The sequence below is a fragment of the Gopherus flavomarginatus genome, chromosome 9, assembly GCF_025201925.1.
Source record: "Gopherus flavomarginatus isolate rGopFla2 chromosome 9, rGopFla2.mat.asm, whole genome shotgun sequence".
NCBI classification, from domain to species: Eukaryota; Metazoa; Chordata; order Testudines; family Testudinidae; genus Gopherus; species Gopherus flavomarginatus.
In genome coordinates, this window is record NC_066625.1 from 39,813,467 (window position 1) to 39,841,190 (window position 27,724).

The 27,724-nt window shown below is 49.7% G+C and overlaps 1 protein-coding gene across 2 annotated transcripts in view; it reads left to right on the plus strand.

Annotated features, from left to right (window-relative positions):
* FBXL16 (F-box and leucine rich repeat protein 16) overlaps positions 1-27,724 on the plus strand; it is an 85,319-nt gene that overhangs the window by 47,590 nt on the left and 10,005 nt on the right. Inside the window, exons 2-3 of one of the 2 annotated variants that reach the window (XM_050968305.1) lie at positions 10,725-11,504; positions 16,983-17,491. In XM_050968305.1, coding sequence (XP_050824262.1) covers positions 10,800-11,504; positions 16,983-17,491 — 1,214 coding nt within the window. In that variant the 5' untranslated portion in view covers positions 10,725-10,799. The remainder of the gene's footprint in view (positions 1-10,724; positions 11,505-16,982; positions 17,492-27,724) is intronic. The other variant, XM_050968303.1, reaches the window with a different exon arrangement.

The window sequence follows — 27,724 nt, forward strand, 5'->3', positions numbered from 1 at the left end:
AATTCTGCACCAAAAGATTAAAAATTCTGCAGAATTCTAGGAGTTTTATTTGTCAATAAATAAATATGGAGGCTCCAGCATGGAAGTGGGGAGCACAGGTCACTGGCTGCACGAAGTGGGAGATCGCCCTGCAGCCTCCCCACCACCGGGAGATGGACTCAGCAGTGAGGCTGCACCCAACCCTGACACAGCACAAGGCCGGGGCCTATCCCAGAAACACCCTGGAGCCCTGCCCCTCTGTGCCAGGTGCACCAGGTGTGGGACAGGCAGGCTGAACCAGGCAGGATCCAAGTGTGGAGGGGCTCAGTGTCAGGGGATCCAGGTGTGAGGTGAGAGGGTTCTGTGTGGGACAATCTGGGTACAGGCAGCTCAGTGGGGGGTCTAGTGGGGGATCTGGATGCACAGAGGCTTGTTGGGAGTGGGGGGTTCCAGCTGCAGGGGCAATGTGATTCTGAATGGGCTTCCAGGTGAAGGTGGTTGGGGCTCAGAGGAGGGATCTGGTTGTCGGGGCTCAGCGAAGGACTCTGGGTGCTGGGAGAGTGGGGCTTGGTGGGATGGGCATCTGGGTGCAGCTAGTTGGGGGTCAATGACTACCTTCTTGTTGCTAACATATCAGCAGAAACTCTTCTTATTACCCTTCACATACTTTGCTAGCTGCATCTCCAATTGTTCTTTGGCCTTCCTGATTACATCTCTGCATGCTCGAGTAATATTTTTATACTCCTCCCTAGTGATCTATCTAAGTTTCCACTTCCAGTAAGCTTCCTTCTCGTGTTTAAGCTCACCAAAGATTTCTCTGTTAAGCCAAGCTGGGCGCCTGCCATATTTACTATTCTTTTTGCACATCAGGATGGTTTGTTCCTGCACCTTCAATGAGGCTTCTTTGAAATACGGTCAGCTCTCCTGGATTCCTTTCCCCCTCATATTGGCCTCCCAGGAGATCCTGCCCATCAGTTCCCTGAGGGAGTCAGAGTCTGCTTTTCTGAAATCCAGGGTCTGTATTCTGCTGCTTTCCTTTCTTTCGTCAGGATCCTGAACTTGACCATCTAATTGTCACTGCCGCCCAGGTTGCCACCCACTTCTACTTTTCCTACCAATTCTCCCCTGTTTGTGAGCAGCAGGTCAAGAGGCCCCTAGTTGGTTCCTCCAGCACTTGCATCAGGAAGTTGTCCCCAACAGCCTCCAAAAACTTCCTGGATTGTCTGTGCACTGCTTTATTGCTCTCCCAGCAGATGTCAGGGTGATTGAAGTCCCGAATGAGAACCAGGGCCTGTGATCTGGAAATTTCTGTTAGCTGTCTGAAGAAAGCCTCATTTACCTCATCCTCCTGGTCTAGTGGTCTATAGCAGAGGCCCACCATGACATCACCCTTGTTGCTCTCGCTTCTAAACTTAATCCAAAGGCACTCAACAGGCATCCAGGGCCAGCTCCAGACACCAGCCTACCAAGCACGTGCTTGGGGCGGCACCTTGGGACAGGGCGGTGCTGGGGGGGAGGAGTGGGGCTTGGACGGTGTGGTGCGGCACTGGGGGGGCGGGGACTTGGGCGGCGCAGCACTCGGCGGGGGACGGGCTTCAGTGGCACGGCGCTCAGGGGGCGGGGACTTGGGTGGTGCGATGCGACACTCGAGGGGACGGGGACTTGGGCGGCATGATGCGATGCTCGGGGGGGCGGGGACTTGGGCAGCACGACAATGCTCGGGGGGGCGGGGACTTGGACGGCGTGACGCAACGCTCGGGGGGGGTGGGACTTGGGTGGTGCAATGCTCAGGGGGGTAGGGTCTTGGGCAGCGTGATGCTCGGGGGGGCAGGGACTTTGGCAGCGTGATGCTTGGGGGGCAGGGACTTGAGTGGCACGGCGCTCAGGAGGGGTGGGGGGCTTAGGTGGCATGGTGCTCAGCGGGGGACTTGGGCGACGTGATGCCTGGGGAGGGGTTCAGCGATGCGGTGCTCACGGGGGTGGCGCGGCGCTCATGGGCATGGGCCAGCGCTCTTTTTTTTTGCTTGGGGCGGCAAAAATGTTAGAGCCTGCCCTGCAGGCACCTAAGGCACTTCTCCAGTTTCATACTGGAACTCTGAGCAATCATACTGCTCTCTTACATACATTGCAGCTCATCCACCTTTTCTCCCCTGCCTGTCCTTCCTGAACAGTTTATTCCCATCCATGACAATGCTCCAGTCATGTGAGTTACCCCACCAAGTCTCTGTTATTCCAGTTACATCATAGTTCCTTGACTGTGCCAAGACTCCCAGTTCTTCCTGCTTGTTTCCCAGGCTTCTTGTGTTCATGTACAGGCACCTAAGATAACTAGCCAATTGCCCTATTTTCTCAGTATGAATCAGGAGGCCTCCCCTGTTGCATCGTCCTCCTTGTGTTTTCTCCTCACTTCCCCACTTACCTCAAGGCTTAGATCTCCATCCCCCAGCGAACCTAGTTTAAAGCCATCCTCACTAAGTTAGCAAGCCCAAATACCAGTGCCGGCAGAGGGGTGGTTTCTGCAGCAGGAGACAGGTCCATACACAAGGATGGGGGCAGCTGGGGGCTGACCTAAGAACTCCATAGTCTGGGGCAAGTCCTACCCTACAGTTTCTCCTCAGCCTCTTCCCTTCAGGAATCATTAGGAAAGGTATAGATAATAAGACATAAAATATCATATTGCCTCTATATAAATCCATGGTACGCCTACATCTGGAATACTGCATGCAGATGTGGTCGCTCCATCTCAAAAAAGATATATTGGAATTGGAAAAGGTTCAGAAAAGGGCAACAAAAATTATTAGGGATATGGAACGGGTTCCATATGAGGAACAATTAATAAGACTGGGACTTTTCAGCTTGGAAAAGAGACGACTAAGGGGGGATATGATAGAGGTCTATAAAATCATGACTGGTGTAGAGAAAGTAAATAAGGAAGTGTTATTTACTCCTTCTTATAACACAGGAACTAGGGGTCCAAATGAAATTAATAGGCAGCAGGCTTAAAACAAACAAAAGGAAGTATTTTTTCATACAACACATGGTCAACCTGTGGAACTCCTTGACAGAGGATGTTGTGAAGGCCAAGACTATAATGAGGTTCAGAAAAGAACTAGATAAGTTCGTGGAGAATAGATCCATCAATGGCTATTAGCCAGGATGGGTAGGGATGGTGTCCCTAGCCTCTGTTTGCCAGAAGCTGGGAATGGGCAACAGGGGATGGATCACTTGATGGTTGCCTGTTCTGTTCCTTCTGGGGCACCTGGCATCGGCCACTGTTGGAAGACAGGATACTGAGCTAGATGGACCTTTGGTCTGACCCAGTATGGCCGTTCTTATGAGCCACAGGGAGGAATGACTTACTCAACACTGTATGGAACGCCATGTGGAGCACTGTGCCTTTAAGAGGCTCTGGGAAGAGCTAGTTGAAGCTGGTGATGACTGAACACCACAGGCCAGATTAGGCCTAGGCAGCTCTTGGCTTCCAGATGCCTCCTCCATCACCTGGATCATGCTGCCTAACAAATACAGCCCTACTAATCATAATGGAACAGGAGGTGAAGCCAAGGGATGAAAAGCTGGAGGGAGGCACATCCTGTGAATGGGAAGAGAGATGGGGCCATGCCCAATGCGGGGAGCAGGTTACCCTGGCCAATCTCACTATTAAGATGGGGGTCACACAGGAACATGTTGAGAACCTCTGATTTATTCCACAAAGTGTCCATTAGCAGATCCCGATTGTCTTTAGTCTAACCATTGTCTAGCACTGCTCACTAATACCTGTTGCCAACTCTTGGTCCATCGTTCATTGGTGAGTGCTTCAGTGCATGTCTGCAATTCCAAGCTGGGTGGAGCTGGAGCTCCCACTGAATGGTCCTGCTCCCTGAATGGATGAGCCTAAAATAGTCTGGGATCACAAATTCTAGATGTGCTCATCTCACAGTGGTGTCAACTGCCCTGCTTCTGTGTTCGTTTATGCTAGTAACCTTAGAATCATAGAAGATTAGGGTTGGAAGAGACCTCAGGAAGTCATCTAGTCCAACCCCCTGCTCAAAGGAGAACCAACCCCAACTAAATCATCCCAGCCAGGGCTTTGTCAAGCCAGGCCTTAAAAACCTCTAAGGATGGAGATTCCACCACCTCCCTAGGTAACCCATTCCAGTGCTTCACCACCCTCCTAGTGAAATAGTGTTTCCTAATATCCAACCTAGACCTCCCACACTGCACTTGAGACCATTGCTCCTTGTTCTGTCGTCTGCCACCACTGAGAACAGCCTTGCTCCATCCTCTTTGAACCTTGTTTACTACAAAATCCATCTGGAGCTAAATGAATTAAAAAGGGGCATGAACACAGCAGGTGGGGTAAGCTACTGAACTTGTTTATCCATATAGGGCCTGATCCTGCTCTCATTTAAGTCAGTAGCAAAATTCCCATTGGCCTGATCCATCTATTGTAAAATATTAGGGGCGAAATCCTGGCTGTATTGAACACAATAGGAGCTTTGTCTTTGGCTTAATGGGGCCAGAATTTCACCCTCTGTCCTGAATTGTCATCTGAACCAAGGCCCTTTGTACCACTCTGGACAGTGACCTTAACGTGGGTGTGAATGGAATTGAGCCCACTTTGCCCCTCCAGAATTGTGTCAAGGGGCCTAAGGCCTTGTCTACACTGCAGAGTTTTGTTGGCAAAAGGCAGCTTTTGGTGGCAAAACAGTGGAGGTGTACAATGCCAGTTTTGGTGAAAAAAACTCTTTAGTTTTGGCGACAAAATGAACCCACCTGGACGAGAAGCATAGAGCTTTTTGTGCAAAAGTTTGTCAACAAAGAGCCAATGTAGATACTGCTGTTCCTTATGTCAACATAACTGGCCTCCCCCAGTATCCCACGATGCCCATCGTGCCCCCTCTGCTCACTGTTTTCAACTCAGCTGCTCTGCAGGCATGCGCCCTGTGACACTGCACCCCATATTCGTCATAGTAATATTATTATAATATGGTTATGGCAAGTGTAGCTTGAGTTTAAGAATCTGCAGCCCATTTGTATAATCAGTTAGCGTGAGAGATTGTTAATTTAAATCCAATCTATCTAATATATTAAGCTTAAATTGCATTTTTGTTTATTTGCTAGGTAATCTGCTTTGATCTCTTTGCTATCACTTATAATCACTTAAAATCTATCTTTCATAGTTAATAAACTTGTTTTTGCTTTTATCTGAAGCAGTGAGCTTGGAGTGAAGTCTGTGAGAATCTTACCTCAGAGGGGCTGTTGCATATTCCTCTCCACATTGAGAGAGAGGAGAACTGGATAATAAATTCATACTGGTTGGGGTTTGGACCAGGGCAAGATGGTATCACTCGAGACAGGGCCAGCTTTAAGAACTGCGGGGTCCAATTCGAATACCCGGTGGCAGTCCGGGTCTTCGGCGGCACTTTGGCGGCGGGGGGATCCTTCACTTGCTCCAGGTCTTCTGCAGCACTGAAGGACCCCCCGCCGCAGAAGACCTGGAGAGAGTGAAGGACCCCCCACTGACGAAGTGCCACCGAAGACTCGGACCGCCGCTGGGTATGTAAACATTTTTTTAAAATTAAAAAGGCACCTAAGGCGTGGGCCCTGATTCCGGAGAATCGGGTGGAATCAATCTAAAGCCGGCCCTAGCTCCGGGGTCCGAGACTGGAAAGCTGGAGGTTATTTTGGCTGTAACTTCTCTATTGCTGGTTCACTTGCAGTGGCTGGTCAGAGAGCCTGCATGTAACTGCAGCTGGGTGTGTCCCTACCTATGTGTATGCTGGTGAAAGTGTAAGAGACTAGGAATGTGTCTACAGCTTCTCATAGCAGCACAGTGGGAGAGGGAGCCCAGGCTGCTGGATCAGAGGGCTCAGCAGTACCCCAGTTCCAGGTGGCACCGGGGTGGGGGTGGGGGGGAATTGTCACATGTCCCTCTGTTAAAACTCTGGGAATTTTTGACATTCCTCAGCACGGAGGGCTCCCAGAGCTGCTGAGGATGCCGCTCCCAGCAGCTGAAGAGGCTGTGGGAGAACTCGGAGGGAATCACAGAACATGGGCAGCGAGTTCCATACCCACGTGGTGCTCGGGCACCAGCAATATTTAGAGCCCAGGGGCCCAGCTCCACCAACATCTAGGGCCAGGTGTCGTCCACGGCACCCCGCCTCCTCTGTCCCCCTCTTGCCTTCCCGGGGCTCTGGAGCATGGCTGCTACTCTGAAATTTGACACTGTCTCTTCCCTGCAGCAACTGCTGCCTCAGGGTCCTAGTGCCCCCCAACGCCACTGCTATGGCAGACTGACTGAGCCTGCCCTTCCCCCTCAGACCCTTCCCTTTTCCAGCAGGACCTTTCAGCAGCACAGGTGTCATCCATCCCCCACCCGCAGTCACTGCTCCTGCCCCATGCTGGGCAAGGAGGCAGCCCCCCCCCTCACCCCCCAGTGAATCTACAGTCAAAGGCAATAGCAGGGGAGGAGGCGTACGCAGCACCCCCCAGCACCGACCATGGGGGAGGCAAGGGACATTCCTGGACCTGAGAGGGGCCCTAGGAGCACATCCAGTGACCGTGTGCTGCTGGGGGGGCAGGAACGGGGGGCGCTCCTCCCCCAGAGATCACTGCTGCCGGCAGGGAAAGGGCTGGGGGGAGTCCTCCTCTCTAGCCCCTGTCCCAGAGCAACCTGCCTGCACCCCAAACTCATCCCCAGCCCTGCCCCACCCCAGAGCCCACACCCCAGCCAGAGCTTTCACCCCCCACCACACCCTCAACCCTCTGCCCGAGCCCTGAGTCCCTCCAGCACCCCAAACACCTGATCCCCAGTCCCAGCCAGAGCCCTCATCCTCCTGCACCCCCACCCCCTGCCCGAGTGCTGAGCCCCTTCCACACCCCAAACCCCTCATCTGCAGCCACACCCCACACCTCTGCACCCCATCCCATCCCCAGACTTCCTCCCAGAGCCTGCACCCCAATCCCCTACCTCAGCCTAGGGCCTACACCCCAGACCTCCTCCCCCACCCAAACTCCCTCCCAGAGCCTTGGGCAGGTGGGGGCAGGTTCTGGGCACCACCAAAATTTCTACAAACCTGCCACCCCTGTCACAGAACCATATGCAGGCAGAGTGGGCTGCTGCTGCAGGGGGGCGGGGGGGGGGAGGAAGGAAGGAAGGGGGAGAAACTGCTGTGCTGTGCAGAGCCAGGGGCTGATGTGCGGGGGGTGTCCCCTCCCCCAGAGTTGGTTGCTCAGGCTTCTATCTGAACTTTAAGAGACAGCATGCCAACACGCTCTCCCCAACATACAGACTTCCCCAACACACATTCTTCCCCAACACACATTCTGTTTCTGTCTCTTCTCCCTGACACTTCCTGTCACACCCTCCCTCTCCCTCCCCACACACACTTTAGTTGAAAAGTGGCTGATAATTTAGTAGACAGCCCATGGAATGATGGGTTTGAGAAATCTGCATCATGTTACACTGTACTGCCCCATGGCAAACCCTTTCCAAACCACCCTGTGACCAGTTGCACAGTGGGATAGCTACCTACCCACAGTGCACTGCTCTCTGTGTTGCTACAAGAGCTGCTAGTGCGGATGTGCTCTGCTGACACAAGAAGCATAGTGTGGGTAGGCAGCAGTGGTTTAATTAAAGCAGCATAACTTTTTGTCTACTCTGCAGTGTAGACAAGGCTTTAGTGTAGATGAGAAGCGGGCCATACTCTTCTAATTTCATAGCATTTTACACCTATCTTCAGGGCCGGCTCCAGGATTTTTGCTGCCCCAAGCAGCAAAAAGGAAAAAAAAAAAAAGGCCACGATCGCGATCTGCAGCTTTTCCGCCGCCGCTTCAGTCTTCGGCAGCAATTCAGCGGCTGGTCCCTCACTCCAAGAGGGAGTGAGGGACCTGCCGCCGAAGAGCTGGACATGCCGCCCTGCTCCGTTGGCCGCCCCAAGCACCTGCTTGCTGGGCTGGTACCTGGAGCTGGCCCTGCCTATCTTACAATGATATCAACGCCTGCCCCAGGTGCATGGCAATGGCTATTGACATAGGAATGTTCATAGTTGTATTAGCCGCAATGAAAATGTGTATGGGCTATGAACCATCATGATTCAGTGCACCAGCCAACAGCCTGGGGTCAGGAAGGAAATTCCCTCCTGGCCATGTTAATGCACTGGGAACAAATTCATGTAAGATTTTGCCTGGAAACAAGCAACAATTTTTGGTAACAAACTGTAGTTGCCATATTGTCCTTACCCCTCCCCCCACAAGCACTGTCTGGTGCCTTAGCCACGCAATCCCCGTTACAGTGATTTTTAAACAAAATACCTGTTTATTCATTTGTAATGCACACAGGATGATTGACATGCAGAATAACACTCTGCAAACCTTACAGGCAGCGAACTCTGGGCTCCCCTGCTGCTTTTAGCCACTCACAGCAATGGGCAGGCGTGATGCCTCCAGGTGCTAGGAGCACATGCAGCAACAGTCACTCTCATACCTCTTAACAAGGTACAGTTTGCAGTCCTCCCTCACCAGCTGCTACCCACTGGCTGGTTCAGACAGGGAGTCAGGTGTTGACCCTGCCCTTCACCTTACTGAGCTGCCCCATTTGAGAATCCAGCTCTGAGAGCAGCACTATACTGCCCCAAGTTCTTGCTCCTGTTCTCCTGCAACACACACATTCCTACAACGAAGAAGGATGGGATCAGCATCCAGCCCCCCATCCTGCGCCCAGTGAACAAAGGGTTTGTCATAACAGATCAAACCAAATATCCACTTTCTTTGATAGTGGCCAATACTAGCTGCCCCCAGAAAGGTGCAAGAAAGCTCCTGATGGACAGCTATGCATTAACATGGCTGGCACTCAGCTAGTGCCCTGAATCATGATGGTTCATAGCCCACATATATTTTCATTGTAATACAACTATGAACATTCTTATGTCAATGGTCCCAGTTCTCCATCGCCCCACACTTGGGGCCGGCATTTATATCATTGTAAGATAGGTGTAAAATGCTACTAAATTGGAAGGGTAGGGCCAGTGTCTCATCTACACTAAAGCCCCTTGACACTGCTCTAGAGGGGCAAAGTGGGGTCAGTTCCATTCACACCCATGTTAAGGTCAATGTCCAGAGTGGTATAAAGAGCCTTGGGTTAAATAATAATTCAGGATAGAGGGTGAAGTCCCAGACCATTATGTCAATGGCATAGCTCCTATTGACATCAGTGGGATCAGGATTTCATCTCTAGTGTTTTACACCTAGCGTGCACTGGTATAGATGAATCAGGCCCAATGGAAGTTTTGCCAATGTCTCCAGTTGGAGCAGGATCAGACCCCAGTTAAACAGCCCACCCCACACCCTCCTCAGCATCAAACTGTGCTAACCTTATCCCTATTCCTCTACAGGTTTATTTTGCACCAGGAATGAAGCCTTCAGAACATTATTATTTATTGTGTGGATTACGGTATCCTTAGCACTGGTATGCAAGGCACTGTACAAACATATAACAAAGAGACGGGGTGCTGTTTTCCAACCCAAGGAGATAAAAGGTCATGTTTAAGTGCTGCCTTCCACTGATTGTAAAAAGGAAGGAAAGACTGTTTGATTTTAGTCCAGATTCTGCCCTGAGCTCCCCCCTTGAGGGATCCTATTGAGCCAGTGAGATTGCATGAGGGTGGCAAAGGGAGAAGTGTCCCCCGCCAGCATTACACCCCATTGTGCCGTGGTGGTGCTGGTGCAGGGCCAAAGAGCCCTGTGGTCTCATCAAGGTGAGTTGAGGATGGCGTGGCAAGCATTCTTTTGAACATCATGGCTTTTGCCAGCAAAAAAACGGTCTGCTCCTGAGTTTTCAGTATGCAGGTCCCAGATATGACAGTGAGAAGGGGAGAGAGAGAGAGAGAAAGAGAGAGAGAGAGAGGCCTTTCAGAGCTCCACACCCCCCTGCCCTAACCCCTTCCACTACAAACACATCAGATTTAGAGAGTCATGCTATTGTCTCATCCTTGCCTTTTGAATTGCACTGGGTCTGCTTATATAGGGAGGAGAATGGTGGCCTCTAGTGGCACATGCTGGGATAACATTTGACACAGGAAAAGATTGGCTTGTCTGGAGACCCAGGATTGCTGCAGTTTGAAAGTAAAACTGCAAGACGGATTGTCCCATTCCCATTCAGCTCCCCTTATCTGTGGAAATAGAACAAGGCATCAGGTTTCCTCCCAGAGTATCCCTACACTGTGCAGTTACAGTCATGGAATCCCAATTCCTTTTGTTGAAGAGTTGTGACTCACATTGTAGGGCTGATGGTCAAGTGAGTGATTCAGCTGGGAAGAGATGGAAAGAAAATGTTCCTTCTTGATGGATGGGCCTCCTGCAATGAGTTTTCAGAATTCCAGACTCTCAGCCATAGCCTTTACCTATAAAACCATTCCCCCTTGGGCATCAGTTGCATGTTCAGGCCTTTTTTTTAACTATGAACTTCAGCCAGGTAATTGCAGTCCTAGAGCATTAATATCCCAACTGCCCTTGAGGGGCAGGTCCACTGAACAACATTGCCCCCTGGGCCAGAGCCCCACAATGTGCAGACCAGGTGGAGCATTCAAGGCCATAGTCAGTGGAAGTCTCTAGAGATGTAACATACACAGAGAAGGGGCAGGACAAGATGAGATTTTTAGAGCACCTCTAGATTCAGTTGGCCTCGCATTTCAGCTTTGCCCTGGGTCTCCATGTACATCTCAGGCTCCTTCCTTTCCCAACAGGTCTCCAGACAGGCACCCGGGAGGGAGAACTGCCCTCTAACCTCTCCTCATTGTGTTCCAGAGTGACAGTAGAAGATGTCGAACCAGAGTACTGGTGACACCAAGCCCCCATGTTTACCCCGGAATGGATTGGTGAAGATCCCCAACCAGCCCAATGGACTTGGTTCTGCCAGCATCACCAAAGGGACACCAGCAGTGAAAAACCGGCTGTGCCAGCCTTCTTCTGTGCCTGCTATCATCAGCCCAGCCTTATCCAATCACAGTGACCTTCCCATACCCAGTCTGGCATCACCACTGTCCTTAGCAACTCTGGCAGGGGTGCCGTCCCCTTCCAGCACCTCCATGGTGGGACTGAACTTGAGTGACGCCTCCCCGACAAATGAGCACCCCTCTCCAGAGAGGCACCCTGGCTCCCCCATGGAAAGGCAGCTTGCTGTGGATGAGAAGATCCTCAACCGCTTGTTCTGGTACTTTTCAGCCTGTGAGAAATGTGTCCTGGCACAGGTGTGTAAGGTGTGGAGGCGGGTCCTGTACCAGTCCAAGTTCTGGGTAGGCCTGACACCAGTGCTGCACACCAAAGAGCTCTACAACACCCTGCCCAGCAGTGAGAAAGAGTTTGTTAACCTCCAGGGCTTTGCTGTACGGGGCTTTGACAGCTTTTGTCTGGTGGGAGTCTCAGACCTGGACATTTGTGAGTTCATTGACAACTACCCTCTGTCCAAGAAAGGGGTGAAGTCCATGAGCCTTAAGAGATCGACCATCACAGACGCAGGGCTCGAGGTAGGTCTCCTCCCCCCAGTTTGGCTTCCGGGAACCACCGAGATGCGGCTGACTGATGGAAGACTCCTGTTCACTGCAGTCCAGCTCCCGGGAGCAAGGCAGGGTTCTTCCTGGTCACATGTTTTCTAGCCTTCTCTCCAGTCTGGATTGAAATGTCTCAAATGATGGTACTCCCAGCACTTCCTGGGAAGCCTTTTCCACAGCCCCATAGAACTCACTTAATTTGCCATTGCTGAATTCCATCCCATTATTCCTCATGACCCCGAAACAATCCTGCCTCTCTTTGGGGTCTGAATTCCATCCAATCTCTCTCTCTAGTGAGCCATGCCTGCTATTTCTGGGTCAATCACACCACAGCTGGACTGTTATTACAGAAGTAGCACCTCAGGTCCCAATTGTGAGCAGGGCCCCATTGTGGTAGGTGCTGTATAGACACACCGTCACTGCCCCAAAGATCTCAGAGTCTCAGGCAAGAGACAGGAAGGAAGTGTTGTTATGTCCATTGTATGTATGGGCAGCTGAGGCCCAGAGGGATTTTAAGTTAATTGTCCAAGATCACATAGGATAGTTGTGGTAGAGCGAGGAATTGAATCCACCGGACCTAAGGTTTAGGCCAGTGCGTTAGCCACAAGATCAGCCTAACACCTCTCTAATTGCTGGTGTGAGCCTCTGCTTAAGTGCCCAGACTCTCACTTGCCATAGTGCAGTGCAAGAGAAAACACTCTCTTTTAATTCTGTAGCCACAGTCCAGAGAGAATGCTTTGTATCCAAATATATTGACTACAAATTCCCATTATTCCTCCCTTCCCTGGGAGGCTGGGAGCTAGTTAAACAGATCTGTGTCAGCTAAACAGATTGCTTCCTTCTGACACCCCCATAGTTCCACCTCACTATCTTCCCTCATAGTTGGAATACAGTAACTCCCCATTTAACATCCTCTCGCTTAACGTTGTTTCGATCTTACAGCCCTGCTCAATTACAGAACATGCTCCATTTAAAGTTGTGCAATGCTTTGCTATAACATTAATTGGCTGCCTGCTTTGTCCACAGCTGGCAGCCCCCACATCAGATCTCCTATGCCCCCCCCCACAGCGCCTCCTGCCCTCCAGCAGACCCCACAGATCAGCGCTTTCCCCCTCCTCCCCCCACCTCCTGCCCATGACAATCAGCTGGCTTGCTGTGTTCAGGAGGCAGGGGAGGGAGGGGGAGCCTGCGTGCTGTGTTTGCACTCCTCCCCCCTCCCTCCTGCCTCCTGAACTCTGCAAGCCAGCTGATTGCCTTGGGCAGGAGGCAGGGGAGGGAGGGGGGAGGAGCGAGGACATGGCGTGCAGAGTAAGGGAGGGAGAAGATGCGTGTTAAGGGTGGGGACTTGGGGGAAGGGGTGGTGTGTGCGGGCCAAGGGTTGAGCCTCCCCATCCTTGGTGCTTGCAGAATAGAGGAAGCTACCACTGCTGCTACGCAACATGCTTTTCCTAGCCTATAGCACCTTCAGCCTCCTTGCCTGCCTCATTGTCTCCAGTGCCAGTGGGCTGTGCCTGTGTAGGGTAAGGCGGGGGCACCTCCCAACTATAGTACTGTACTATATGGCAAAAAAAAAATTCTCTGGAACCTAACCCTTCCCATTTACATTCATTCTTATGGGGAAATTGAATTCACTTATCATTTTACTTAAAGTCGCATTTTTCAAGAACATAACCACAACGTTAAGTGACAAGTATCAGAGGAGTCGCCATGTTAGTCTGGATCTGTAAAAAGCAACGAAGAGTCCTATGGCACCTTTTAGACTAACAGACGTATTGGAGCATAAGCTTTCATGAGTGAATACCCACTTCATCAGATGCATGTCAGATGCAATATTAAGTGAGGAGTTACTGTACTAGATTCACTGCCCCCTGCTGGTACCTGAAGGAGTGAGCACCTGAGGTTTGGGATCAAGCTGAGAAAGCCTGCATGGTATTACATAACACTCCTCTCCAAGCAACTGAGTCAGCCTGAGTGGATCATTATGGACAGGGCACAGTCTCATCACTCATTAGTCTCTGTACTCAGCAGCACTTTTGCATTATGGAGGTGAGCAAGGCCCCCATGCTGAGTTCCCCTCATTCTCCCCAGGGGGCAGGACTCAACAGCTCTGGGACTCACTTCTGGTTTTTTGCTTATCTTCCTAAAAGCTAATGCTTCAGGGTTTTAGCCAGGCACCTGCACGGGCAAGGAAGGATTTTGTTCCCTTCCAACGTATGCTGAGATGGGGAGTTGATCTTCCTCAGAAGAATCATTGATGGCCACAGCTGGCGATGGGACACTGAGTTGGGTGGCAGGGCTCTGAGATGGCACCAAGCATTATTTCACTCAGGTGTGTGGCTGGCTGGTTCTTGTGCATGTGCTCAAGGTCTAGTTGATCACCCTGTATGTGCTTGGGAAGGATTTTCCCACAGGTCAGACTGGCAGTGCCTTCCTCTGGCTTGCCTTCCTTTGCAGCATGTGGTTGAAGGTCACTTTCTAGGATTATCTGGGTGCATCCCACTTAATCATTTCTCTGCCATTCCATTTGCCTTGGGCATTGGTACACGTCAGTCCCTCCTTTTCTCTGCCTGTGACGCATATTCCTTTAGTCTCCCATGGGCTGTAATCCTTTGGGCTGAGTTCAATTGTTGGGTTTAGTGTGCAGGTGCTAGGTGATGTCAGTGGATTTATAGACAGGAGGTCAGATTGTCACGAGATGGTCTGGTGGTTTCTTCTGGCCTTAAATTCTATGACTCCCCATCTTCTCCTCCACTTCCTTGCCGTAGTCCAAGCGAAATCTGTCCCCAGGCACAAACCTTTGATAGGGCAGAATAAAGGCCCTTTACTCCATTGCCCTTTACAACAATCTGGCCATAATAATATTGCTACCTAGCTTTTCTGCAGGACTTTTCCTCCTCAGATCCCACCGCATTGTACAAAGGAGGCAAGTATTAATCTCCCCATTTTATACATGGGGAAACTGAGACACAGAAAGGTTAAGTGACTTGCCCAGGGTTCATCCAAAAGGCTAGGGACTGACCTGGGAATAGAACCCAGGTCTCCAGAGTCTTGGACCAATACCTGCACTACTAGACCAACTTTTCAATACCCCCAGGATTGTTGTGTCTTTTGCTCTTTACACAACAAGAATAATATAAAGAAATCACAAGATACACAAGCATGCCAGGCCTAACTATGTCCATCCTGCTGCTCTGGCTGGTTTCTGGTGGCATCTAAAATGGAGAGCACAGTGAGTGCCACAAGAAGGCTCACAACTATTTAAAGGGATACTAACATCTTCCTATACACTGCTGTTACACGCACAGGAAAGGTGTAGTTACATTTCCAAGGCTAGCTTTAACTCAGCCCCATATTTCCCCTGCTCTTCCAGCAAGGAGACTCCTCATCAATGCTCCATAAGCAGGAAGTCCACCCTGCTGTGTGTATCCATTCCACCAGAGCTCTCCATAGCTGTGTGCTGGTAAAGCCCATTCCCAGTCTTCCAGCCTTCATCAGCTACAGGGCAGGGAATCTCTGTCACCCATCAGGAGTGTTTCAGAGCACTTGGAATGTGAGTGCCATCGCCATGCTGGAAAGAATCCCCAAGATTTGTAAGCTAGTGTCCCCTAGTGCCAGGGTAGCTGCTGCCAGAGCGGTGTGCAGGCCCCAGGCAGAGGAAGCGGAGATGCTTTGGCTGCATCCTGGCTCCCTAAGCCTACATCATGTGGCTTGGTGACTAACCCAAAGGGAGGGGATACAGGAAGAAGGTGGACATTAAAATGACATCTTGCTGGAAGTCCCAAGAAGGGCTTCCTCCTCCCTCAGACACATGGGATTGGTTGCAGAGCAGAGATGGTGGGCCAGGTGGGGCAGGGTGTGACCACTGGGATACATGGTAAGGTCAAGATGTGACAAGGCTTCACATCTGGTCTGTAGCAGGCTGGAGAGAGATGATGCTGGTCAGAATGTAGTGTCTGGATGGGGATGGTGGTGAGCTAGAGACCACAGGGGAAATGTGAATGAAGAGGACTGTGATGTCTAGGTGGAGTGTGGGCAGGGATCCAGGAGCAGAGTTAATGTTATGTTGGAGGCTCAGCTATGTACATCAAGCATTTGTGTTTTACGTGTTGTTTTGAAGGCACTACATTCCTGACAGTGTCTCTGCCTTAACAGAGACCTTTAGTGTGGGGCAGTGGTTCTCAACTTATTACACATTGTAGGCAGCATATGTGGCTCACAATTTGTTACCTGGGCCACAGAGGCTGGGTGGTAGGGCAGCAGCAGGCTGCCTGCTCTGGACCCTAGCTACATGGCTGCCCCGGACTCCAGAGGTTGCAGGGCCAGGTGGCTGTCCCGGATCCCATGGGGTGGACCAGCTGCCCTGACCCTGGACCTCTGCCACATGAGGTGGGCTGGACCCCCATCCTGGAACCCCACTACACAGATGCCCTGGACTTTCCAGCGGAGCTTAGGTCTCAAGGATTTCACAGGGGTCAGAACCCAGAACTGCTGGCAGGGTCCATTGTGAATCTGCTGTGCCTAATGTCTCCAGCAGAGCAGAGGCTCTGAGAGAGGGTAGCCCCCTGAGTCCTGGGGAAAATATTTGCTTTGGTTCAGTGAGGCTCATTTACACTCAGTTTCACTGTATGTCTGAGACCATGTGAGCCATTTTAATGGAAAAGGACACATAACATGGCAGGCCTGGCTCCATGGCCAAACAGCAGATGATGCAGGAATTGATGATGGAAGGATGGCGGGAGGGAAGAAGGTGGGCTGGAGACTAATCAAGGAGAAGCTAGCTAGAAACTAGGGAGACATCTTCACATTGCAGCATATAACTGAGATTCAGAGGCCGCTCTGGAGAAATCTCATACTTGAGGCCTTCAGCCAGTTACCTGCAGGGCTCAGAAAGGATTTATAGCTTGATGAACAATTGTCCAGGTGTGTTCTGGGTTTTGGGGGGTGTCTGTCTGTTTTTTTCCTTCCTCTGAAGCAGCAGGGATTGGCCACAGGCGGAGATGGGACAGCCATGTGGCTTGGAAGGGTGCTCTGAGGTGGTACAGAAAATTGTCTCTCTTGGAGGCTGTCTGGTGTATCTCACTCACATTCTCAGGGTTGGGGTCAGGAAGGAATTTTCTCACTTGGGGGTTTTCACCTTCCTCTGCAGCATGGGACATGTGTTGTTTTCTAGTATCATCCAGGCATATCACACCTAATCAGTTCCCTGCCATTACTGGGGCCTTGAGAACTGGTGCACCCGTGGCATACAGTAGTTTAGTCTCCTAAGAACTGAAAAGCTTTAGTCTAACCCCAGGTATTGTTCTGAACACATGGGTAGAATGTAGTAACCTGTGAAGTACGGGAGGTCAGGCTAGATGATGTAATGATCCCTCTGGCCTTAAACTCAATGAATCTATGAAGTGTGTCAGAGGGATTTCCCAGGGCCCAAAGGCTTGACAGCATGTCTCTTGGCAGGTTATGCTGGAGCAGATGCAGGGCGTGGTGCGCCTGGAGCTCTCTGGCTGTAATGACTTCACAGAAGCCGGCCTGTGGTCAAGCCTGAACGCTCGCATCACCTCACTGAGTGTCAGCGACTGCATCAATGTGGCTGACGATGCCATAGCTGCCATCTCCCAGCTGCTGCCCAACCTGACTGAGCTCAATCTGCAGGCCTACCATGTGACAGACACAGCCTTGGCCTACTTCACTGCCAAGCAGGGCTACACCACCCACACCCTGCGCCTCAGCTCCTGCTGGGAGATCACCAACCATGGAGTGGTCAACATGGTGCACAGCCTGCCCAACCTGAGTGTGCTGAGCCTCTCTGGCTGTTCCAAGGTGACTGATGATGGGGTGGAGCTTGTGGCTGAGAACCTGCGGAAGCTGAGGAGCTTGGACCTGTCATGGTGCCCTCGGATCACTGACATGGCCCTGGAGTATATCGCCTGTGACCTGCATAAACTGGAGGAGCTCGTGCTTGACAGGTAGGTGGGTAACTAAACCCTCTGCAGGATCCATCCAAGGAGAGGGTATGTGAGAGCTTTGATAACCCCTAGTGTGGCGAGCTGAGACAGGAGCATCTGGGAGTACAACTAGCATTGCTCACTGTTCCTTCCCTGCTGTAAGAGGCTGGGATTAGAATAGCTATTAGCTCCCCTATAGCACCCCCTTCTGGGAGAAGTACCACTCAAGATCCTGCTCCATTCCCTACAGCTCCTCATGGGAGAGGCTGGGGCTGGAGTGGCAGCGAGCTGCCTCTCACTCACTGCTGAGCAGCAAGAATTGTTGGGAGAAATTGCCAATCAACAGCTTGTGACATTCCCCTCTGGTGTTATCTGGACTGGTGATCTGCTATACTCGACTCAATTGGGTTGGGCATAGAGCCTGAACTTCAAGCCCATGTCTAAGGGGTGTCGGTGTCATTCCCCTGGTGTTATCTGGACCAGTGATCTGATGGGTCACTCCAATCCTTGACTCTGGGAGCCAGTCTTACCCTGCTCTGCTGTGAGAACCCCCCGACTCCTGGGCTGTTCATGCACAGCCTCTGGCATGTAAAGCTGCTCCTTGGATTGTGCAATTGAATGACACTAGCCAATATCTCTGGTCCCAGACACAACCCTAAGAACCTCAGTCTTGCAGTGTCCAGTTATGCCCGCTAAACACTGCAAGCTTATATGAGTCTGTCAATTTAACAAAGAAATTTATATACGTACCAGGCTTGTTATCCCAAGGGGTGTCTGACATGCTTCAAATCAAACACACTGCTTCAGGTAGAATAAGCAAACAGATGAACTACAAAGATAGCTTTTAAGTGATTATAAGTCTAAGCATAACAAGTCGGATTTGGTCAAATGAAATACAAGCAAAACGCATTCTAAGCTGATCTTAACACTATTAGTGCCCTTACAAACTTAGATGCTTCTCACCACAGGCTGGCTGGTTGCTCTTCAGCCAGGCTCTCCCCTTTGATCAGCGCTTCAGTCACTTGGTGTGGTGTCTGTAGATGGAGATGGAAGAGAGAGAAAGAGCAAAACAACAAATGTCTCTCCCTTTTATCGTGTCCTTTCTTCCCTCTTGGCTTTGTCCCCCCCTAGAGTCAGGTGAGCATTCTCATAGTAGTCCCAAACTGACCAAAGGAAGGGGGGTGACTCACTTGAGAGTCCAACTTTTTTGTTGCCTAGGCCAGTGTCTTTTGTTCTGTGAGGCTGGACTGGGTTTGTCCCTTACATGCCATGATGAGGTATGAACTGCCCTTCTGCTTCTGGAGAGTTTTTGCCTGAGCTTGCTTTAAGCCATGAGGACATATTCTCAGCCTCAAATATATATATGAAATTACAACCTATACATTAGAAGCAAGAGGAAGACCAAGGACAGGGTAGGCCCACTGCTCAGTGAGGAGGGAGAAACAGTACCAGGAAACTTGGAAATGGCAGAGATGCTTAATGACTTCTTTGTTTCGGTCTTCACCAAGAAGTCTGAAGGAATGCCTAACATAGTGAATGCTTATGGGAATAGGGTAGGTTTAGAAGATAAAACAAAAAAAGAACTAGTTAAAAATCACTTAGAAAAGTTAGATGCCTGCAAGTCACCAGGGCCTGATGAAATGCATCCTAGAATACTCAAGGAGGTAATAGAGAAGCTATCTGAACCTCTAGCTATTATGTTTGGAAAATCATGGGAGACAGGAGAGATTCCAGAAGACTGGAAAAGGGCAAATATAGTGCCTATAAAAGGGAAATAAAAATAGCCAGGGAAACTACAGACCAGTTAGTTTAACTTCTGTGCCAGGGAAGATAACGGAGCAAGTAATTAAAGAAATCATCTGCAAACACTTGGAAGGTGGTAAGGTGATAGGGAATAGCCAGCCTGGATTTGTAAAGAACAAATCATGTCAAACCAATCTGATAGCTTTCTTTGACAGGATAATGAGCCTTGTGGATAAGGGAGAAGCAGTGGATGTGGTATACCTAGACTTTAGTAAGGCATTTGGTATGGTCTCGCATGATATTCTTATCAATAAACTAGGCAAATACAACTTAGATGGGGCTACTATAAGGTGGGTGCATAACTGGCTGGATAACCATACTAAGAGTGTAGTTATTTGGTTCCCAATCCTGCTGGAAAGGTATAACAAGTGGGGTTCCGCAGGGGTCTGTTTTGGGACTGGCTCTGTTCAATATCTTCATCAATGACTTAGGGTATGTCTACACTACGGGATTTTTCCGATTTTACATAAACTGGTTTTGTAAAACAGATTGTACGAAGTCGAGTGCACGCGGCCACACTAAGCACATTAATTCGGTGGTGTGCGTCCATGGTCCAAGGTTAGCGTCGATTTCTGGAGCGTTGCACTCTGGGTAGCTATTCCGTAGCTATCTCATAGTTCCCGCAGTCTCCCCCGCCCCTTGGAATTCTGGGTTGAGATCCCAGTGCCTGATGGGGCAAAAATCATTGTCGCGGGTGGTTCTAGGTAAATGTCGTCAGTCATTCCTTCCTCTGGGAAAGCAACAGCAGACAATCATTTTGCGCCCTTTTTCTCTGGATTGCCCTGGCAGACACCATAGCACGGCAACCATGGAGCCCATTCAGCTTTTTTTACTATCACCGTATGTGTACTGGATGCCGCTGACAGAGGCGATACTGCAGCGCTACATAGCAGCATTCATTTGCCTTTGCATGACAGCAGAGATGGTTATCAGTCGTTCTGTACCGTCTGCTGCACCATTGTAAATTGGTGATGAGATGACGGTTATCTGTCATTCTGTACCATCTGCTGCTGTCATGGGTACCCCTAGCTGAGGTCAGCCAGGGGTGCAAAGACAAAAATAGGAATGACTCCCTGAGTCAATCCCTCCTTTATGGTATCTAAAAATAGAGTCAGTCCTGCCTAGAATATGGGGCAAGTGTACTAGAGAACCAGTGTATCAGAGAACCAGAGAGCACAGCCGCTCTGTGTCAGATCCCGCAGAAATGATGAGCTGCATGCCATTCTAGGGGTTGTCCCTGCAACAACCCCACCCATTGCTTCCCTCTTCCCCAAACCTTCCTGGGCTACTGTGGCAGTGTCCCTCCCCATTTGTGTGATGAAGTAATAAAGAATGCAGGAATAAGAAACACTGACTTGTTACTGAGATGAAATGAGGGGGAGGCAGCCTCCAGCCGCTATGATAGACCAGGCAGGACATTAAATGGTGTGGGGGAGAGGAGCCCAGCATCCCGCTGCTATGATCGTCCAGGCAGTACAGAATCTTTTCTTTACACATGAAAGGGAGGGGGCTGATAGAGCTCAGCCCACAGTTGCTTTGATGAGGACGATTACCAGCCATTCTGTACCATCTACTGGGAATGACCGGGAATTATTCCTATTTTTACCCAGGCGCCCCTGGCCAGCCGCACCTGAGGCCAGCCAGGAGCACTCACAGGCTGATGAGGATGGATAGCAGTCGTATTGTACCATCTACCACCGGGGAGGGGTGGGGAGGGGAGCGGATACTGATCTTCACTGCTGCAACATCGCATCTACCAGCAGCATTCAGTAGACATAGGGTGACATTGAAAAGAGTCAAGAAACAATTTTTTTCCCCTTTTCTTTCACTGGGGGGAGGAGGTACATTGACGAGCTATACCCTGAACCACGCCGGACAATGTGTTTGACCCTACAGGCATTGGGAGCTCAGCCAAGAATGCAAATACTTTTCGGAGACTGCTGGGGACTGTGGGATAGCTGGAGTCCTCAATACCCCTCCCTCCATGAGCATCCATTTCATTCTTTGGCTTTCCATTACGCTTGTCACGCAGCACTGTGCTGTGGACTCTGTATCATAGCCTGGAGATTTTTTTCAAATGCTTTGGCATTTCGTCTTCTGTAATGGAGCTCTGATAGAACAGATTTGTCTCCCCATACAGCGATCAGATCCAGTATCTCCCGTATGGTCCATGCTGGAGCTCTTTTTGGATTTGAGACTGCATCGCCACCCGTGCTGATCAGAGCTCCACGCTGGGCAAATAGGACATGAAAATCAAAAGTTCACGGGGCTTTTCCTGTGCTTAGCCACTGCATCCGAGTTCGGATTGCTGTCCAGAGCGGTCACAATGGTGCACTGTGGGATACCGCCTGAAGGCCAAAACCGTCGACTTGTGGCCGCACTAACCCTAATCCGATATGGTAATACCGATTTTAGCGCTACTCCTCTTGTTGGGGAGGAGTACAGAAACCGATTTAAAGAGCCCTTTATATCGATATAAAGGGCCTCGTTGTGTGGACGGGTACAGCGTTAAATCGGTTTAACGCTGCTAAAATCGGTTTAAACGCATAGCATAGACCAGGCCTTAGATATTGGCATAGAAAGTACACTTATTAAGTTTGAAGATGATACCAAACTGGGAGGGATTGCAACTGATTTGGAGGATAGGGTCATAATTCAAAATTATCTGGACAAATTGGAGAAATGGTCTGAGGTAAACATTGTTTAACAAAAACAAATGCAAAGTGCTCCACTTAGAAAGGAACAATCAGTTTCACATATACTGAATGGGAAGAGACTCTCTAGGAAGGAGAATGGCAGAAAGGGATCTAGGGCAGAGATAGGCAACCTATGGCACGCATGCCGAAGGCGGCACGCAAGCAGATTTTCAGTGGCACTCGCGCTGCCCGGGTCCTGGCCACCGGTCTAGGGGGCTCTGCATTTTAATTTAATTTTAAATGAAGCATCTTAAACTTTTTAAAAACTTTATTTACTGTGCATACAAAAATAGTTTAGTTATATATTATAGACTTTTAGAGAGACCTTCTAAAAATGTTAAAATGTGTTACTAACACGCGAAACCTTAAATTAGAGTGAATAGATGAAGACTCAGCACATCACTTCTGAAAGGCTGCTGACCTCTGATCTGGGGGTTATAGTTGACCACAAGCTAAGTATGAGTCAACAGTATGATGCTGTTGCAAAAAAAGCAAACATGATTCTGGGATGCATTAATAGATGTGTTGTGAGTAAGACATGAGAAGCCATTCTTCCACTTTACTCTGCACTGGTTAGGCCCCAACTGGAGTATTGTGTCCAATTCTGGGCACTGCATTTCAAGAAATATGTAGAGAAATTGGAGAGGGTCCAGAAAAGAGCAACAAGAATGATTAAAGGTCTTGAGAACATGATCTATGAAGGAAGGCTGAAAGAAGGTTTGTTTAGTTTGGAAAAGAGAAGACTGAAAGGGGACATGATTGCAGTTTCCAGGTATCTAAAAGGGTGTCATAAGGAGGAGGGAGAAAACTTGTTAACCTTAGCCTCTAAGGATAGAACAAGAAGCAATGGGCTTAAACTGCAGCAAGGGAGGTTTAGGTTGGACATTAGGAAAAAGTTCCTAACTGTCAGGGTGGTTAAACACTGGAATAAATTGCCTTGAGAGGTTGTGGAATCTTCATCTCTGGAGATATTTAAGAGCAGGTTAGATAAATGTCTATCCGGGATGGTCTAGACAGTATTTGGTCCTGCCATGAGGGCAGGGGACTGGACTCAATGACTTCCCAAGGTCCCTTTCAGTCCTTGAATCTATATCTCAGTGCATCATGAGCCTTCTGATGACACAAGACATGACAAACTTTGCATTAGATAGCACACAATCATATTATAAGGATGAACAGGGGGGTGCTGGATGTTCCCCCCAAGGTACAGAACATCACACAGCTGTGGTCAGAAATGCTACTGTGCTCCTTTCCCACCCAGAGCACCATGAGTAGGGCCCTATGAAATTCATGACTGTGAAAAATGCATCACAAACTGTGAAAGCTGGTCTCCCCTCCATCCTCCCTTTCCCCTGAAATCTGGTGTGCCTTTACCCTATACTATACAGATTTCATGGGGGGAGACAAGCGTTTCTCAAATTGGGGGTCCTGACCCAAAAGTAAGTTGCCGGGGGAATCACAAGGTTATTTTAGGGGGGTTGTGGTATTGTCTCTTTTACTTCTGTGCTGCCTTCAGAGCTGGGCTGCTGGAGAGCAGCAGCTGTTGGACAGATGCCCAGCTCTGAAGGCAGTGCCCCACAAGCAGCACACAAGGGTGGCAATACCATACCATGCCATTCTTTCTTCTGTACTGCTGCTGGCAGTGGCTCTGCCTTCAGAGTTGGGCATCTGCCAGCAGCCACCACTCTCCAGCTGCCCAGGTCTGAAGGCAGCACCACCAGCAGCAGTGCAGAAGTAAGGATAGCAGTACCGTTACCCCTCTACAATAACCTTGTGATCCTCCCTCCCCCACCTCCACACACACAATTCTTTTTTGGGTCAGGATCCCTGCAATTAAACCACCATGAAATTTTAGATTTAAAAAGCTGAAATCAGAAACTTACAATTTTTAAAATCCTATGACTGAGAAATTGACCAAGATGGACTGTGAATTTGGTAGGGCCCTAACCATAAGGAAATGTCACTGGTGTGTTTGGATCATGGATACCCCTCAGTCCCCACCAGAGGGCAAGGGTGGCACATGGAAAAGCATTTGGAAAATTGTGAACTAAAACTGGCATTCAGGGTACGTCTTCACTACCGGCCATATCGGCAGGTAGCGATCAATTTCTCGGGGATCGTTATATCGCATCTCATCTAGACGCGATATATCGATCCCCGAACGCGCTCCTGTCGACTCCAGAACTCCACCAATGCGAATGGCGGTAGCGAAGTCGACAGGGGGAGCTGCGGACATCGATCCTGCGCCTTGAAGACGGTAGGTAACTTGATCTAAGATACTTCGACTTCAGCTACGTTATTCACGTAGCTGAAGTTGCGTATCTTAGATCGATCCCCTCCCCTAGTGTAAATCAGCCCTAAGTCTCCAAACATGGTTTCTGCTCATAATGGAACAGCCTTCCCGCTGGGCAATGTATGAAATGGAGAGAAAGGGCAAATAGAGAAGGGTGAGGAAAAGAGAGAGAAGGGAAGGAGGGGTATTCTACCTTCCAGTCTTTGGAGAAAGATACATCCTGCTTCTGGCCCTGAGGTTGGAGATGAGCCTGAACCAAATTCCCAGATTCAAGCTCCAGACTCATCTCTACTCATGATGAGAACACCCTCTAGGATTCATTTCAGATGAATCCCACCCCACCCATGTGTGAAGGCTCAACCTTACTTCTCTGAACGGTCTCTGGAGTCAGCAGACCTGGACCAGGAAACTTAAAAAAAGCACAGGCCTCTTCACTAGCTATCTTGCTCTCAGACCAGAAGTATCCAAAGGGCCTTCCTCGCGGTGGTCCTGTGCATCAGCTCATGCCGATGCACAGAGCATGATGAAAAAGTGGTGGGATGGGGAGGGGGAATGAACCAAACTTGTTGAACCTCCTGGGTTTGTTTGGAGTCATGCAGTTGCATGGTTTGCATCTGCTCTGCACCCATTGGCCTATCTCTGCTAAACAGATTGTGCATGATGCTGAGAGCACTATGCAGTGCCTTTCATAATGTCAACCCCATTGATCCTTGGAGCCCCCAGGCCAGATCCACAGCTGTTGTAAACTATCAGAGCTCTTCAATGAAGCCTTGTTGATTTACAGCAGTTGAGGATCTGGACTTAAGGTTGCTAAGGTGAAGGATGGTCCATCCTGGATGGGAGCCAAGTTTACCTGTGCTGGGCAATCTTCTTCCTCCCTTCCTCCTCTTCCATCCTCCCTCTTATGTCATGTCAAAGGCCTCCAGCAGGCACCTTACTGCATGCTCCCTCAAACCACACCTATCCTGCCATCCTCGTCTTCCACATGCAACATCTCCCATGCTCCCTATCCCTCACAGTCTCTGCTGCTCTGAGCCACCCATCCCCTGCTGCTCTCTTGTGTGACATAGGGAAAAGGGGGGCAGGTCTCCAAGGCAGGAAGGAGGTCCTTGCTGGGAAGTGAAAGCAGGATGGTTTCATTTTGGCCCCATTCTGGAGGCCCAACCTGACCTGATTCCTCCTCCCACTAGCCACAGGACTCCCTTGCATGGGGGTGCTTCCTGGAGACTTCTTCCTAAAGCCAGGAAATGGGCCAGTCCTGGTGGTATAAAGCATCCAGTGCCAGTATCTCAAAGAAAGAAAAGATATCGAATGGAGGGCTCCTGGCAGCTCATCTCCAAAGGGAGATGCAGGTGACAGTAGGCAGAGAAGAGTGTGGTGACCAATAAGTATAGTGGAAGGAAGTTCAAGTAAAGAATGCCAGAATATCGTAGAGCATGGCTACTCGAAAATGTCACCTGCTACTGAGTGTGGCACTGCTGGCACTCCTTGCCTCAGTTTCCTTCCCCCAAAATAGGTCTCCTCACCTCTTCATGCATTGGTCTGTGCTGGGGATGTGCCTTAGCTCTCTGGCCAAGTCTCAGACAAACTTAATCCCTGCTGAAATAGCAAAAGTCTAAATGAAAAAGCACCAACAAACAAAAGGTTTTTCTGCCCATTGGGGCTTCTCTTCAACCCACCCTCTGAGTTACTTTTGCAAGTCTTTCTGGCTCTGGGAGAGAGCACTAGGCACACAGGCTGGTTCCCTTGGAGTACCATCCTCAGATCCTGGCTCAAGGGGACCTCTGTTCACTCCCTGTGGTTTCAGCTCCCAAACTGATATCTCTCAGTCCTTTTATAAGGTCTAGGTGTCCCATAAACTACCATCTGACCCTTCATAGGTCCTGCCCACTCAGGCTGAGAAGCAGCTAGTTAATGACAGCCCTTAAGCCAGCAGTCATCCTGCAACAATGAGCACCTGCTGTGGTTGCCTGATAGGACCTGATTTGGGTCATAGTCTTTCCAACAACTTCTCCAAGCCAGATTCTCAAATGGTGTAAACTGCCATAGCACCAGTGAAGTCAGAGGGCTATACTGACTTTTATACCTCCTGGGGAACTAGCCCTTCCTCTGCAGTCATGGCCATTCTGTGTGTGTGTGTGTGTGTGTGTGTGTGTGTGTGTGTGTGTGTGTGTGTGTGTGTTGCCCAGTGGATATGTCACCATAGAATCCTGCTTTTCCCCAGCATTGGAGAAGTAGAATTCAGGTAGTTCCTTATGTGAAGACTATAGAGAGCCAACCAGTACTGAGGTCGCTATTGACTAGTGGTGTTTTTTTTTTTTAGTGAGCCTAGTGCTGATGAAAGATTTTGGATTAACAGTCCTGGGAATGAATTCTCTGTTTCCCCACAGAGTGGGAAGGGCATGCGCAGCATCATTACAACCTTCCCTGGACACTGCCTGGTCACCACTCTGTAGACACTGTGTTACTCTGTGCCTCAGGGGAACACCTTGCACCCCACCCCCCATGATCATCCTTATAATATGATTGTGTGGTATCCAATGCAAAGTTTATGATGGGTGTCTTCGGAAGGCTCATGATGCACTGAGCATTGTTGTTATAGTAATAGGTTGTAATTTAATGTGTATATAGTTATGGGGCTGAAAATGTGTCCTCATGACTTAAAACAAGCCCAGGCAAAACTCTCCAGGAGCAGAGGGGCAGCTCATACCTCATCAGGGCATGTATGGGACAAACCTAGCCCAGCCTCACAGGAACAAAGGACGCTGGCCAAGACAGCAACAAAGGATCTGTTGGACTCTTGAGTGAGTCACCCCCTCTTCCTTTGGTCAGTTTGGGACTACAATGAGGTAATGAAGGTGGGAGGTAGGGCAAAGCCAAGAGGGAAGAAAGGAAATGATAAAAGGGAGAGACGTTTGTTATGCTTAGAATGTGTTTTGCTTTTATTTCTTTTGACCAAATCTGACTTATTGTGTTTGACTTATAATCACTTAATAGCTAATATTTTATCATTAATAAATTTATTTGTTTATTCTACCTGAAGCAGTGTGTTTCACTTGAAGCATGTCAGAGACTTCCCTTGGGATAACAAGCCTGATACATATCAATTTGTTAAATTGACGAACACATATAAGCTTGCAGCATCCAGCGGACATAACTGGACATTGCAAGACTGAGGTTCCTAGGGTTGTGTCTGGGACCGAAGATACTGGCTAATGTCATTCAGTTGCAAAATCCAAGCAGTGGCTGGCCAAAAGTGCTCACTCACGTAGCTGGGAGCAGCTTACATGCTACAGGCTATGCATGAACAGCCCAGGAGTGGGGGGTTCTCACAGCACAGCAGGGTAAGGCTGGCTCCCAAAGTCAAGGATTGGAGTGACCCATCAGATCACTGGTCCAGATAACACCAGGGGAATGTCACCGAAACCTCTTAGACATGGGCTTGAAGTTCAGGCTCTATGC